Genomic DNA, 16298 nt, shown 5'->3' with positions numbered 1-16298 from the left:
TTCCAGGTCTGGATAAGTATGGAAAAATATTTGTGTTTCCAGACTATTGCCCCTGTTCATTTTTCTAAAATAAGAAAGTCTCATACAACATATAGGGCTGGGTTAAAAATATCAATTTATCGTTTTTAATCGAATAATAATAATTCTCATTTTTATTAACCAATATCAATTAAATCCCAAACATATATCTTTATGCTGTTTTCAGTTGATGAATAAACAAAACTTTGTAGCACGCCTCCCATCCAAAAATCACAAGAAGCTTTGTGCTTAATTTCTTTTGAAATAAAACAAAGTCTCAGCTTTCAAATTCTGTCCATTTTATTACAAAATTCAAGCAATAAATACTGTTTTGGCACTCTTTAAAGGGTTAGTTCACCCCAAAATTTAATTTCTGTCATTAAGTACTCACCCTCATGTCGTTCCAAACCCGTAAGACCTTTGTTCATCTTCAGAACACAAATTAGGATATTTTTGATGAAATCAGAGGTTTTTATCTCCCATAGAAAGCACTGAAATTACCACATTTAAGGTCCAGAGAAGTAGTAAAAAATAGTTAACGTGACTACAGTGGTTCAACCTTAATGTTATGAAGTGACGAGAATACGTACGCAGAAACAAAACAAAATAACGACTTTATTCATCCTTTTTTTCTCTTCCCTGTCAGTCTCTTACGCAGTTGATGCGGTGCAGGCTTCCGTGTTCTACGTCAGAATGGCAACTCTGTATTGGCCAGCTCCAGCGTCAACATCAAACGTGTTTACTATTATAGTAATGTTCTAACTGGGGTTCCCTATATGGTTTACAGCATTAGTTGAGACATTTTTTCCTTGAGAAAATTTGCCATGTAGGCCTACTGTGTTTCACATACCTGATACACACCACAATAGAAATCAAATAAAATCATGAAATTTGTGTCACTACTCTGCCCTACAAGCAGAGTGTTTTCATGGTAAAAATTGTTTGATTGTCGAGCACTGTGCCACTCAAACCAGCAACAGATAAAAGAGCAAACAATCATCTTAGTCAGACTGTACTTTGCTGTTTGGTGATCATGCAACATCAGACCACATTTACAGTATCAAAGTGATGCATCAAGAGGTGAACATATGCTGATTATAAAGCGTTTTTGGTTTCTTCTCATCATGTATGCGAATGTTATCACTTGAAGAAAACCAATGAAAAAACAGAGAAAATAACACTGTGCAAAAATTGTACCTTTAGGGACACCATGTGTACCTTTAGTACACATAGATACTAATATATAGCCTTTAGGGGTTAGGTACAAAATACATTTTAAACTTATGTTAAAGGTACAATTTTTCCAGATTTATTTCTGACATTTATTCCAATACCCCCCGCCCCCCCCCCAAAAAAAAACATTTAAAAAAAAGAGCAACATATTTGTAAATTTTTTCACAAAGAGCAGATATTATATATACAGTGATAGATATATATATATATATATATATATATATATATATATATATATATATATATATATATGTGTGTGTGTGTGTGTGTGTGTGTGTGTGTGTGTGTGTGTGTGTGTGTGTGTGTGTGTGTGTGTGTGTGTGTGTGTGTGTGTGTGTGTGTGTGTGTGTGTGTATATACACATACAGTGATAGTAATCAGATTTTACCCCTCCTCAACCTGGCAGTTAATCTGATTGCATAACAAATGAACTTTGAAAGGTCACTGATGTTTGTACATCTGTGAAACCTTGATGTATTACTAGTGAGACATAGGTGTTTTTTTGTTTTGTACTTAGAATGTGAAAATATCACCAGTGTAAATTGGTACATTTTACACTAAAACTAACTTTTAGGAACAGTTGTCAAAGTAATTATTGAAAACATCCACTATTTTAAGTATTTCATACATTAAACATGCACATTATTTTTATATGACCCTTGGTTGACTTTCCAAAGAGCTTGAAAACTCGGCCATAGCCTAAGTCCCACAGTCTGTACATGATCCCACTGTCAAAAATAATGTACTAAAATTATACATTTAGCCTTTCAATGGAGCAGTGCCCTCAAAGGTACACTTTTGTACCTTATCTACCAATAATAGGCAATTATAGCTTAAGGGTACTGATCTGCACACTTATTAATAAGATACTAATATGCACCTTTATAGAGGAGTAGATATGATACAAAGGTGTACCTTGAGGGTACTGCTCTAATGACAAGCTGAAGTAGTCCTATAGGGAAAAAATAAAAAAATAAAAAAATATATATGTTGTTAAAAACTTTGCCAACACTTTGATGATGAATTCAAAGATATTTTGCACGTCATCAGGTTAATACTTTATTTGTATGGTTGTAGCATAGACAGAGGGAGTAAAGAGAACAGAAGCAAAGAAATTAACTGTTGATTGTAGACTTGAATCGGCAATGTATGCCAGCAAACTTCTGTATTAAATGGTCACAAAGTCAACAAGACACAAATAAAGTTTTCAAACATTTCACTTCTTTGAAACTGCCCAAATATAATGTGGACCTCTAAAACAATGGCACAATATAACATTGTCACAAAATACCAGACAATTTAGTCACATGCCTACAACTATGACCAAGTGCAGAACATATGTAGCTGGTAGATTTTAGTCACTTTGATTGAAAATTAAAGCCTCCAAAGGGTCCTTGATCTGGGTTGACCAAGAAGATTCTGTTTTTTCAGGTATTGTTCAAAACCAAATGTACTGGACAGATCTGTGATTATTTCAGTACATATGCCCCCAAAAGGCATACTTAATTCTTAAAATATGTTTTCCTTCCTTTTCTTAAATAGTTCTGTGCAAATATTCAGTAGTCTATCCAGATGCTGACTTTTTTTTTTTTTTAAGTACTAGTAGTAGTAATAGTAGCCCACACAGTCACAAGTGACCTCTTTTAAGCATACTATACACTGAATTTCATTGAATGTTTGCTGATGGATGAAACAGGAACATGAGAACATAACTCATTTTGATGTTCCTCAAAGTAATACTTAAATAGAATGTTTTATAGAAAATGGTATCACAATTTTTTCTTTGTAAGGTGCGTTCAGATTATGTGCATATACGTATTAGCTTATTTAAATAAAAAGGCATCTTGTATGTAAACATCAGAATTTTAGATTTAGTCATTTTAAACCAGTTACTGATTCAGAATTTAACAATTTATTTGGGCCAATATTTAAACCCAATCAGACTTAAATACTCAATGGAGACAAAATAATAATAATAATAAAAATACATTTACAAACCCAATGTTATTAATTCTCTGAAAATAATTGTTATATTTTTATGTGAACCTCTCAACAATATATGGTTGTTACTGACAGTTTTTACATTCGTTTACACAAATTTAACATGTAATTTTTTTTTTTTACCAATCACTGGTACAGGTTGATGCAATTCATTCATTTATATATTTCTAGAATTTATGTAAATATGTTGTCATGGTGGAGAAAATACAGCAAAAAGAAGAGGTCAAACACAAGTTTGTTGATAGCTATCAAGGGAGATAGACCTTGATTTGGTTTCCTTTTCCTTTACCACCACACACACTTTCTCTCACACACCACACTCTTACAATGCAAACAAAAGGCTTGTACTCAAACCCGAGTGAAGCTACATGATCCACAACCGTTCATTGCATTGTGTTTTACCCTCAGGAAATGAACAGTGCTGCGGCTACATTGCACAGTTTCACACTTACTTCAAAGGGAGAAGGTAAAATATTGAGAATAGACAGGAAGAGGGTGTTGGAATGAGAAAGAGGTGGAGATGGAAGGGCAGTATTTGAAAAGCTTTCATAATGCTTAGGAAAAAGAAATAAGGCAACATAGGAGTTTCTCTTTTTGGTTTTAGATTTGTAAATTTTGATACTGAGGGGTTAAAAAGAGGGTCCAAAAAGTTTTGTGAGGACATGCCTCAAGAGAGAAAAGCAGGAGCAATTGAAATGAAAGAACCACATATGAAGGAAAATGGAGTTTTGTGACGATACCAGCAGATACTGAAGAAGCAATTGTTGCTCATGCGTTGTGGTTATATTGAATCCAACTTCCTTGACATATCCCTAAGACTACTGTTTATATATATATATATATATATGAATACCCCATAGCGGTTCAATATTACATGTTATTTTTCAAGTCAGCGTACAGAAATGATCTACCATACTGTCTTTATTTTTTAACCTCATGACTAAATTACATTCATATTCTTGTGTACTTGAATGAGCTTCAAGTACAAGCCTTGTCTCACTACCAAAAAGGGAAAAAAATATATAAATCAATCAAATAATATATTGAAAAACAAAAGAAAAAACAAAAAACAAGAAAGTACAAGGGAGGGCTCAAGCCACTCCAGTGCTATAAGTCCCATAGTGCAGGCCCTGCAGGGGCGTCAGGACTGACTGACGTCCTTTCCTTCTCTTCTCTCTGCTGCAAAGGAGAGAGAATTTGCTAACCAACAGAAATGGTGGCTTGCGTGTAGTAGATTATGTTTTCTTAAAACTAACATTCACCAACTACTGCCTCTTACAAGTAGCCTATACGATTCTCTCTGTCTTTATAAAGGAAGCTCCGTTTATGCTAACATACTGCCCAGCTGTGCTTTTCTCCACTTTCTCCCAAGTTTTTCTCACACCCTCACTCTATTTTAATCTCTGTTTGTCTCACTTCGTTTCACCCTTTCTGTCACGTCTCAAATTCAGTCATGAATGGAGTGTCTTTGGTGGACACCAGGGGGCAGTGGGGAGGAGAAGGCCACAAACATGAAGTCGACTGGAACGTATGTTGTTGGAAGAGATAAAACAGTTGGCAGGAGTACTGGAAGTACACAGACTTATTTCATAAATGATCAAGGATTAATACCCACATCCTACAAACGAAACTATGTGAAACACAATCTGTCTCTAGACATAACATGGTCAAATGTAGAGTGGATTCTAAATCACCATACATTTGATCTTGTCATGATAATCCTGGTTAGTGAAGGCATCACATAATAATATGTTTAATCCATATGACATGTAGCTACACCATCAAGTTGCTATGCTATGACTTACAAAAGAAGAACTTCATCTATGTTTTCTATTTACTGACCTATTAAGATTATAACAGCTTTTCCAGGAATGATGTTTTTATGTGAACTTCCATGGAACTGACCAAGGCTGATGCAGCACAAATAATTTTAAGTGTGCATGCCAACACCCCCAACACACCCCACAAATACACTTACACAAACCTGCAGGCACACATAAAGCCGGAATACTGAAAAACACATGACTGGAGTACCGATGTAAGATATGACACTATGAGCTACCCCAAAGTCTCCATGCATTACCTCTATACAAAATCGCACACTGTACACTCTCATGCACACACACATATGCTCTCTTTCTCTCTCTCTCTCTCTCTCTCTCTCTCTCTCTCTCTCTCACTCACACACACACACACACACACACACACACACACACACACACACACATAAAACTGCTGCTGCATCTTCCTTCCCTGTGTGTTGAGTATGTTGAGCCTCTTCAGGCATAACATTTTGCTTTCAATGATAAGCCACCCTTGCATTACTATAAGCAGTATAATTAACACAACTATTATTATCATTATTGTTGTTATACTGTCCTTATGGGAAACAGACATAATTCATTTAGCAAAACACACATCCTGTTAGCTGTTATTGTTCACGTGTTATCCATAAAATCGCAATGACTCTGAGAGGATGGATATCCAAGCTCTAATGACACTACAGAAGAGGCAAAGAAGTGGTGTGTTGGAGGTGCATCTTGGCAGTGCCTGAAGGGGGCGTTATATTTTTGTTCTTCGCCCCCTTATAACCTTTCCTCCTTGTCTTCAAGACAGCCCTCCATCTTTCCATTATGTTTGATTCCTATGTATGCCTATGCATTTGCTGCGTTACAAAAGAGAAGTAAGAGCTGTGCAAGAGTTCAGTTAACAAACAGAAAAACATAATTTCCACCCTTAATGGCCCCCTCTGCTCTTTTACAGGTATTCCCTTGCTGCCTTTGTGTACTCACTTATGGGTTGTCCTGCTTTGTGCTACTGCTGCCGCCACTGTTGTATAGGCTGGGGTTCACTACTAAAGGATGGGGCACTGTGCCTGTTAAAGGGGCAGCAGCGGCAGCGTAATTGAAAAAAGGCAAGAAGGGTAAGGGCTCTTTGTCCCCTGATGCCATCATATTTAGAGTCATTGGAAGGGCAGCAAGGTTATAGGGGTATGGCAGTAGCTGTGGGCCATACAGTAGGTGATAGGGGTCAGGGTAAAAGGGCAGTTTAGCAGAGTCAGAGTGTGGTACCATCTTCCCAAGTGATGGAAAAGGTAGGGGTCCAGCAGGGTAAGACATCAGGATTTGCTCCTCCTGTTTCTTACCAGAGCAGTACCCTCCAGGTATGACCAAGGGAAGAGTAAGCTCCTGGACAGGGTAGCCTGAGCCCCTGTGGTGTTCCGTAGGAGTGAAAGAGGTGTTGTCCTTTGATTCAGGCTCTGCTGTGGGCACTTGAGGATGTAGCAGGGTGTGGGAAGAAGGCTCGCTCATCCCAGCTGAATTCACTGGCAACATAAGACCCTGTTTTTCTGTGTTGTGCCTTCCTCTATGTGATTGGCTTTGCTCCAGCTGTGGTCGCAACTGTAGGTCCAAGGGTCCTGGAGAGTGACAAGGTGACTTTGAATACCTTTGAGAAGGTCCTTTTGGAGTGGTTTGAATGACAGAGCATGTAGGAGATGGTATAGGACTGAGTGGTTCCTCTTTGGGCACTAGCAATGACACTTCATTACAAGATTGTTCCTTTGAGATGTTGGAGGGATGTTTAATCTGTTGATCAAGCTCTCTCTTTTTTGCCAGTATTGTTGGCATGGATAAGTCTTGGGCTTGGCTGCTGGATTGAGTAAATATTCTTAGATCCTGAGCATCTTGTAAATCACTGAAATCTTCATTTGGATTAATGTCACCTTCTCTAAACACATAACCTCTGCCTGTTTTTAGTGATATGGGTGCAGATGGAGTTGTTTCTCTTCTAATCTGAGGCTCTGTCAGCATTTGAGAAACCTGGATTTGCCTGTCGCTCGGCGTTGGGCTTCTTTTCTGTTGGTTTAGTGTGTCTAAATTCCGTTTTTCTGGTGTTCTGTAGTCTAGGCACTCTGCACCATTCATTACTAGTACACTAGGGAGATTAGGAGAGATGACGTTAAACCTTTCTAAAGTGGGACTGTGCATAACTTGGGAAAACTGTGCACACAATGGACTGTGGACTTTGTCATTGCTTGCCACTTTGGGGCTCTCACAATTTCTGACTCTTTGGTGTTCTTCCATGTTCTCACCCAGTTGGCTGTCAGTGATTTGACAGTCTGGTTTGGAGTAATATATGACCGAAACAGGCTGTACTTGCTCACAATTGGTGTCTAAACCTTTGCTTGGTATAGTCTCCGCTGCAGAAGGTTCGTAGCTTGGCATATCTTGCTTTTCCTGTGTGTCTTCAACTTCAGTTGAACCGCCTAACTCATGTCGCTTGAGATGGCAATTGAGTGCAGCAGAGGTTTTGCAGACCTTATCACACTGTGAACATGTATATCTGATCAAAGGCCTCCTGCCCAAGCGTACTGGGCTGCCTTTCTCTACAGACCGTCCATCCACCCCATTCTCATCCGCTTTCATTTCCACCTTGTTTCTTGATGACTGGGAATTGAAGAAAGTAGGGGCAGAGAGGGGCTTGTTTTTGGGATGCTGAGTTCTCTGATGTTCTTCTAGCTTGGACTGTGAGGGGAATGGAGCTCTGCACAGCATGCACACAAACTCAAAAAGATGTGTCAACTCATGTTTGTCTCGTTTCCTTGGGCTGGAGAACCAGCGCCCACATGTTCCGCACTCAGACGCCTGATCTTCTGACCATCTTTGCTTGATGATAGAGGATGCTGTGTGTTGAGGATTGAGTGTAGCCTGAGGAACAGATGAAGGGAGAGGGAGATCAGGATTTCCACGTGTTCCCTTTTCTTTTTCCTTCTGTTCTGTTCTTGAAGAGACAGGAAAAATGTGTGATGTTTCTTTGATTTCAGCTTTCGGTGGATCACTAACTTCTCTCTGCTCTTTCTTTACTTTCTGTCTCCTTTCCTCTCCCTCATCTGCATCTTCATTGTCAACTTTATTCAAATTTTTTATGAGTCTCTCAGCTCTCCTCATAGGCCTCAGGGATCGTTTGTAGTGCATTTTGCGTTTCCAAGCTTTAGCCCCCTGTAGATGAATAGTCTTTCTCTTGGGTTTGTAAGAATAGTAAGGCCTCCATAGGTTGTCTTCCACATCATGGTCATTTCTGTCCTCTCTGACCTCCTGCCGGAAGAAGTATTTCCTCACCTTGCCTTTGAGTTTAGGGTTTTTCCATTTGGGCTCCCCCTCCTTTCCTTCCTGACTGGAGTTGCGGTGTTTACGTTGGTGATGATGGGTGTGCCGTTGCTCTCTCTGGTCCTCTTGTGAGAGGTTACTCTTTTTGGGTTTGCTGCGTGTAGGGCTTTTGTCTCTCCTTAGATCTGTTTCAGAGATGCTCCGTTTGACAATAGCCTCCTCCCCTATGCGCACAGTAATCTGACAAAGTGGACCGCTGCCTTTGACTTCTGATCCCACCGCTAAAGGTATTGTCTTAGTTGACTCTGTTTTATTGTGAACTTTTCGTCCCTTGTGAAGTTTTTCTGTTGGCTGTCTGATTTTCAAGACCTCTGGGTCTAAACTGACAGCATCCCACTCCCTGTATGCCTCTGTGTGCTCTCTCTGGCTATGTTTTCTAATCTGTTTTTGACCTGTCTTTGTATGATTTTCTGGACTTCTTTTTCTCTCCTCAGAGTCCATCTTATTTCTGTGAACAATGACAGAGGAAGAAACTGCAGTGCTGTGCATTATGACTGACGGTTTGCTGTGTGCAAATGCAATGACTGAAGAGACGGCTCCTTCTGGGCACTTTGGAGTTCCTTTGCCATTGTTACTACCTGACAGCCATAAATCTGATCCTTCTGTCTCTCCAGCTTCTACTGCCATGTCTGTTTGGGGAGAAGCTATTTTTTTACCCTGCTCTACATCCAACCTGATAGGGAATCCCTCAGGTTCAGCCTTGATGTCTGGGGTTTGAAGATCTTTCAGGAAAGACTCCAATTTGTTTGTGTCTAGAGGTTGTGGGAGGCTGCCATCTATAGATAAAGGCAGGGTAACTGATGAATCAGAAGTGAGTAGTCCATCGGCCATTGGCTGACTATATGTTTTGTAAGGTCTCTTTAGAGATCGCATGGGCAGCAGGCGGTACAGTTTAAGGGCGTTGACCTTCTGCTTGTAACCACCATTTGCTGTTTTCTCACTTGAGATCAAGCCAGGATTGATACCATGGAAAGCCTTTTGGTGTGTTTTAAGGTTGTAGTAGGTAGGAAATGCCTCCCAGCAAAAGATGCATTGGTAACGCCTTTCCCCAGTGTGCCACACCTCATGTTTGGTGCGGTATTCAGCCAGAGCAAAAACCTTGTCACAGTAGTGACAGGGGTACTTCCGGCGCCATGAATGCACATTGGAGTGTCGCTTCAGGCTAGACAAAGTCATGTAAGAGCGCTCACACACTGAGCAAAAGTAAATGATATGTCCATCCACCACTTTTACAAAGTGATCCTCTTCCCCCAGGGCATCCCCGCAAGTCAGTGCTCCAGCATGACGGGCATGAAAGTCTCGCACTTTCTTTATGGGTCGGCCAGGCCTTGTTTCTTGTCCAAGCTGTTCTGGCTCTGCAGCCTCATCTGCTCTCTCCCCCTCCACTTCACCCTCCTCCAGGGGCTCTTCTTTGGGTGGCACTGGAAAAGCTGGCAACCCTTGCCTGCAGGTGGCCTCATGGGATTGCAGTCTTTTATTATGGATGAAGGCTTTGCCACAGTGACGGCAGCTGAGTACTCGTCCCCCCCGATGGAGACGCATGTGGACAGTGAGGGACGAGGCAGTGCTGAACAGACGGTGGCACACCCCACACAGTAGTTCTGGCTTCGGCACTGCCCTAAAGGATTCATGGAAAGATGGCTTGGAGAGAGTCAAGGGGGAGGAAGTTAGAGAGACAGACGAGGGCGAAGTAGGTGGAGGAGGGGTTGACGAGGATGAGTGAGGGTTGATGCTAGGGAGAGGAAGGCTTAGTTCAACATGGAGGCTGTTTGCCTTGCGTTTTTTTCCTTTTGAACTCTCTGGATTCTTTACACCTTGGTCCTGGTATGCTCTTGCGCTGAGGTTGAAAAGGATGTGTGCTGTTTCTGTTGTTGAATGCTCTTTGTACCCATTATTGAGACTAACCCCAGCTGTCTCTTTTGAACAGTCCATTTTATTAGAATGTTGTAAGGGAGATGTTTGGTATCGGGAACCACTACCATCAACAGAAAATGACAGAGATGACTTGCAGTTCTTACTGACTGGAGCAGTTAGATCGACTGGGAAGGAGGAGGAAGAGCATGGCAGGCGGTCAGTTTTTGATGATGTTTTGGATAGCTGTTTGTCTCTGAATGCTTCCTCCTTCCATGCCGTGCCATCAGAGCTGTCTCTGTCATGGACATCAGAGGAAGAAGTGGGGTGGGATGAGGAGCAGTGCTTCTGTGCAGAAAAGCCAGCGCTGAGGGGAAAACTGAGCGATATCCTCGTAGTTTTGGCACTATCTGCCTCCTCTGTGCCCTCTCCCATCCTTTCTCCTCTCATGTGTTTATTTCTGTGTTTCATTGGATCCTTGTACAAGTCCTCTAAGATGTTCTCCAAAGCTATCGTTGGCCAAAAACAGAGCACTAGACAGTCAAAGGGTGTATCTGTAGTCCAGCAAGATCCAGGAAAATACTTTAAAGAGTATCTGTTCTAGCTATATCTTCAGTGCAGAAGTTGTCGATTGAAGGATGGTGGAGAACAGAAATTTCAGATCAAGAAGACGCAAGTTCATGGAGGTGAAGTCCAGAGATGACGACTCCTAGATGTAGGTAACATTGTGCATCTTTGATAATCTTGGTATAAAACAGGACGGGGATTGCCATGCATTGCACATTCAGCTCCAAGAGTGCAGTGCAGGTGTGGAGAGGGTCCCAGCCATCCTCTCCCAACACCATGACCCCGCTCTTAATCCTGCAACAGAACAAAAATAATTTGTTTTTCAAATATTCTTTTTTAATCACAGGAAATATTGTAGATTTTAGACAATCACAAACACCAGCGAGTGGCTATAAAATACAAGCTAACACAAAGCAAGCAAACAATTATGGTAATCATACACATGCAACTTAGTCAGACAAGGTTGGTTGCTGTCATATCAGTTTCCGAATTTGGCATGACAAAATCTGAATGTGTGGAAAGAATCTCAGCAATCAACCCCACTGAGTCATAGCATTCCCTTCACCTAATTGAACACTGCTAAGATTTAATTAAGATTTCCCCAACAGGGTGTTATTTATAGTCAAAGTGCTCCAAATATGCCTAGACTGAAAAGGTACCAAAATATAGATGGCCTTTTGAACTGAAGCATCTTGTCTTCCTGATAAAGTTATTTGGATACATGTATAAATATGTATTTTTACTATATAGCATGTAATGCAGAAGAACACGTGATTCATACCATCATGTCAGTTTTTCTTTAGCAGTCTGAGAGTGAATAGTCCACATTGTAGTTGCATTCATAAACCTTTTTAGTTGCTCATTTAATGATCATCTTATTTGCTTAACCTGTTTGTTAGCCATAGAAAAAGAGCATTCTTAGTTAGCACTAATGATGCGACACCAGAGAAAATCCCCAGTCATGGTTTTCTGCCTGCGTTTTAGCCAGGCAGGCAGGCCTCTGTAAAATTCCACAAGCAGCCCTGAACACACTGAAACTAGGTCAGCACTGTTATTGCAGAGAGAGAAAGAGAGGAGGAGGGAGAGCAATGGAGAGAGAGAGAGAGAGAGAGAGAGAGAGAGAGAGAGGTGGGGAAGAAAGCAAGATCCAGGCCTGGAGACAGGAACAGCCACAAACACACACTTACACATGCACAGAAACACATATACACACAGAGACAGACAGTCAACAAGCTTCATGCATGCACACAAGCATTTTACTCTTAACTCGCAAACACATTTGCAGGCGTGTAGGCACATATGAACCAATCTGTCTGTAAACAAGTGGCTTGACAGCTAGCGTTACCCAGCACACCACAAATGCAGCTGCTGTGTGCAAAGGATGTACACCAGAAGTCCTGCATAATAATAGATGTTACATAAGAGTATATTTAGACAGGAAGAATTGAAAATGATTTAAACCTGTCCGGCACTTGTTGTGACTGGCTGCTGTGGCGTAAAACAAGGCCTAAGAATGACACAGTTTTACATGGTGCTCACATAGTGAATTGACAAACACATCTGCCACCCCCTCATTTTCTCTGTACGTCTGTCCCTATTTATCTCTCCCTCTCACCCTCCTTTTCTCTTCGCATATGACGCACACACTGCCTCTCAACAAACAGTCCCTGGCGCAAGAGGCTGGCCAAGCGTGACAGGGCCTTTGCCTCCCCCCTCTGACTGCCCCTCTACTCAAACATGCGACCGACTGAAAGAGTTAGAGCTGAAGTATTAAGGTGTTGCATCTTGCAAAATGAAATATTATATAGTCATTTAAAAAAAAAAAAAAAAAAGGTTTTTGACTTTCTCACAGATGTAGGAAATTGGAAATAAGTGTCACATCTGCATCATCAGCTGGAACGTGAAGTGCATACTAGTCATCCAGGTAAAGATTTACGCACATGAGACGCTAGTTTTATGATGCTGTGAACAGTGGGTTAGAAACTGAGAAGAGGCGCGGAAGAAGCCATATAATGGTCTAAAGGTCTTAAATTTAGCTGTGCCAGTGAAAGAGAGCATGGACTGAATGGCAGTGGAAAAGGGTAATGAGTGAAGGCCGCCTGTTTCCGTGTGGCCGTGACGGGGCCCACCAGGGTGAGGCTGACTGTGAAAAGGGGGCTGTCGCTAGATACTGAACTCTGCACAACCCCCTGCCAAAAACATGGTGGAGCCAGCCAGAGGATAGATGAGGGGTAGGGAAAAAACGCAAAAAGGAGGAGTGGGCTGTTTTGGAAGAGCAAGAGGGAAGCAGTTGGGAGATGGAGAAGGATGGTCCGAGGTTGAGTTCATGGTAGGATTTCCTCACTCCTTGTTTCCCCCCTGAGCAATTTATGGTATCTCTGTGATTTGGCATGACGGGCCATGCTCCAGCAAGTCTGCCCGTGTTACACGCTGTGTTTGACATGGTCCACTGAGTTAAAACTTGACAAGTGATTCCCGTAAATCTGTTTCTGTAATATGATCAAGGACAATATTCTAAGTAGAGCAAAACTGGCAGAAAATGTAATCACAGATAGAGTGAGAAACTCCACTAGTGACCTGGCTGAAGCTACTTCCTCTAGATCATGCCTGAACCTGCTTCCATAATGCTTTGGTTTGTTTAGGAATACAAGAAGCCCTGCCATGTTTCCATTCTAACATTGTTGCAACAGTATGCCAGAAACTTTATGCTAACATATGCCAGAGTTTAATTTGCAAATATCCCATGCTCAACTCACCTTAGTAAGACCATGCAACTTGGCTGCTTGGCTTCTAACGACCTCTGACCCTATGGCCTTGTAGGGCCTGTTAATAGTGTACTACTAAGTATGCTACACAGGAAAAGACATTGCAAATTTGAATGTGCATCTTATAATATCATCCATCTTACGTAAACACGGGTAGATGCTGTTTTTTAGGGCTCCATATTCCAAGATGCCACTTGGTGGTTAATTCTAAAACCGAGTCCTTCGCTATTGAGATCATTTCATCAGATTTGAACTTGCCACAACGTAAAGTATCCAAATCCAGCAGAACAGAAATATGGTAAGAGAATGCAAAAAGTAATGAAGCTTTATTCGCATTTTACTTTAATCTTGGAGCGACTCACCAGCCCTGAAAAAGAACTGCGTGGTTCAGCCACAACAGCGGAGGATAAGGGAGACAGGCCTTGATTAGCGCACACACAAACCCACACACGCACACATTTCTGGTGTCTACACAGAACCAAAACAACATCGATATGATATGAGAGTGGCACAGAAATGCAAGAAACAGGAAGAGGTGAAGACAGAGAGATAGATCAGAGGAAAAAGTCTCTCCTTCTCGCTCCCATTCTCTGCTAGGCAAGCACACAACAAGACAACGTACCTCGAAAAACCTTCTGCTGCATCTCGGCTGCGATGTGTTCTCTCTCTCACTCTCTCACTTTCCCTCCCTCGGTCTGTGTGTCCTGGTCTGCGTGTTCCCGTGTGCGTGTATGAGTGAGAGAGAGAGAGAGAACACAGGGAAAGACAAGCGCGTGCATACAGGCAGCGCTATGTAGAGGGCAGAAACGACTCTCTCGCACTCTGACTCTCCCCCTCCTTCTGCCGCTCTATCTCTCCTTCCCTCGCCCGCACTCTCGCTCACTCTCTCTCTCACACTTCAGTTTGCCACTGACACATGATTCTGGGCTGTTTTTGCATTTTTTATCTCCCCCAGCCTCGTACCCCTTACTCACCCGCACCCACCCCCAGCCTCATTTTAATTCCAATTCTCTTTTTATTCCAAATTTTTTTGTTCATTAGACACACACTTTCACCATGCACACTCTCTACATACACCAAGCCTGATGATAGCAAGGAAGGGAGGGAGAACGGGAGCGAGGGAGAGAATGAGCGAGTGAGAGGACGCCATTTAAGCAGTTTGTTACGAGCACTGCCAGTCCCCAAAATGGCTGAAAACAAACAGGAGCCATGCCAACAGAAAAAAAGCTTGGCCATCGAGACACGAAGGGAAAGAGATAAAGAGTAGGAGTGGGGAGAAACAGAGAGACGCCAGACAATACTTGGGTTAAACTCTTTAAATAAGTGAGGTAGCCAAAAGAGAGATCAAAGAGAAGGGCATGGACATGCACTTTGGTTTCCATTTTCTCCTCTCTCTACTTCCCTGACTGAAAAGAAGGACGTTTATGGCAAGAAGAGGTGGAACAGAGGAGTAAACATTGGAGTCTTTGGCCAAGACGGCCCTCTATGACAGATTTGGCCTTCTCGCCATTACGTGGAGCGGAGAAATAACACCTCTATGTACTTTTTGTCCTGCCTCCATTTGCCAAATCAATTCGTCTGGCATTTGCTGGATCGATCAATCCAGCTCACTGTCAATGCGTAATATATCTATAGCTACTGAAAAGTTCAGGAACCACCTGTTTTAATACTGTTCTACAGAATAGTGTGTGGAGGACTGTGATTTAAAACTGCCTGTTTTGACGTTCAGAAATATTTTCCACCTGAGGAGAGAGGGCAACAGGATAAAGAAAATGAGGGTTCATACTTCCTCTTTTATCCACTTTTTTCATGCTCAAATTTCTGCCGAACAGCTCATTATACCCCCCATCCTACGTTTCTTTCCCCTGTGCCCCTCGGTCCTTCTCTCTATTTTTCCTTTCTCTTTCGCACTCCTTCTTTTTCTCTTCTATTGTATGCCAGCCCACTTGTCTCCATGGGAACTCGGTTTGGAAGGGGTGTTGTTCTTATGATCTCTCCGACTTGGTGGAACTTTGTCACTTTTCTCACACTTTTCTCAGATTCTGTTTTTTTTGACTGGTTCTTACTGTGAGCTTGATTATAAAATGTTCAATTCACGTGTTTTTGTTGTTTGAAATTATTAATTTCTTGCAATGTTTAGTTTGTAATTCGTAATAGTTCAGGTAATTTATTTAAAGAGGTTCATCCCAAAATGTTTGCAAGTCATGAGCTGTTTGCGAATAGGAACATGGAAATAAGCAACTCCAAAGTAGAGTTCAAAATGCACCGTAAAGCATGGTGCCAGAAAACATGTCAAGATATGTGGGCAGTGAATGTTTAACACTTGGTGTGGATAAGGAAATTTAGTTGTTGATAAGGATGTTCTATGGAAGTTTGTCTGTTTGATTTAAGGTACCTTTAAGATAAGACTTCAGTTCAGTGTAATAGCAAATGTTGTGAGAGTGACAGTTAATGCAAAGATTATGCACTAAGTAATAATCAGAATCTGAAAGAATCAGAAAGAGCTTTTATAGTACGTTTGCACTCACAAGGAATTTGTTTTGGTGACAGAAGAAGCTTTGAGAACACAGACAACAACAGCATACAGATAGTAAAATAATAAAGAATAAATATACATAAACAATATATATATAATAAATTTATGCTATATTATATTATGTTATTATTTTAATTTTAATACAACATTTTATTTCTT

The 16298-nt window shown here is 41.3% G+C and overlaps 1 protein-coding gene across 2 annotated transcripts; it reads right to left on the bottom strand.

The window, feature by feature from the left end:
* Positions 1–1744: 1744 nt before the first annotated feature.
* Positions 1745–14395, bottom strand: zbtb4 (zinc finger and BTB domain containing 4). Of its 2 annotated transcripts, XM_067369143.1 has the most exons (3): positions 14226–14395; positions 11620–11726; positions 1745–11132 (listed from the first exon to the last, which is right to left on the bottom strand). In XM_067369143.1, the coding sequence occupies exon 3, from the start codon at positions 10740–10742 to the stop codon at positions 6045–6047; it is 4698 nt and encodes a 1565-aa protein (XP_067225244.1). In that variant the 5' UTR covers positions 10743–11132; positions 11620–11726; positions 14226–14395; the 3' UTR covers positions 1745–6044. The 2 variants fall into 2 exon arrangements, with proteins under 2 accessions (XP_067225244.1, XP_067225243.1); XM_067369142.1 differs by lacking the exon at positions 11620–11726.
* Between the last annotated feature and the right edge of the window lie 1903 nt (positions 14396–16298).

Source organism: Chanodichthys erythropterus, chromosome 19 (assembly GCF_024489055.1).
Source record: "Chanodichthys erythropterus isolate Z2021 chromosome 19, ASM2448905v1, whole genome shotgun sequence".
In the NCBI taxonomy this organism is placed as follows: Eukaryota; Metazoa; Chordata; class Actinopteri; order Cypriniformes; family Xenocyprididae; genus Chanodichthys; species Chanodichthys erythropterus.
The sequence above is the reverse complement of the archived record's forward strand: the minus strand, read 5'-3'. Positions and strand labels throughout refer to the sequence as shown.

What these genes read in the sequence shown, in the direction of transcription:
- zbtb4 (XM_067369143.1), bottom strand. Translation starts at nt 10,742, where the DNA reads ATGAAACACAGAAATAAACACATGAGAGGAGAAAGGATGGGAGAGGGC.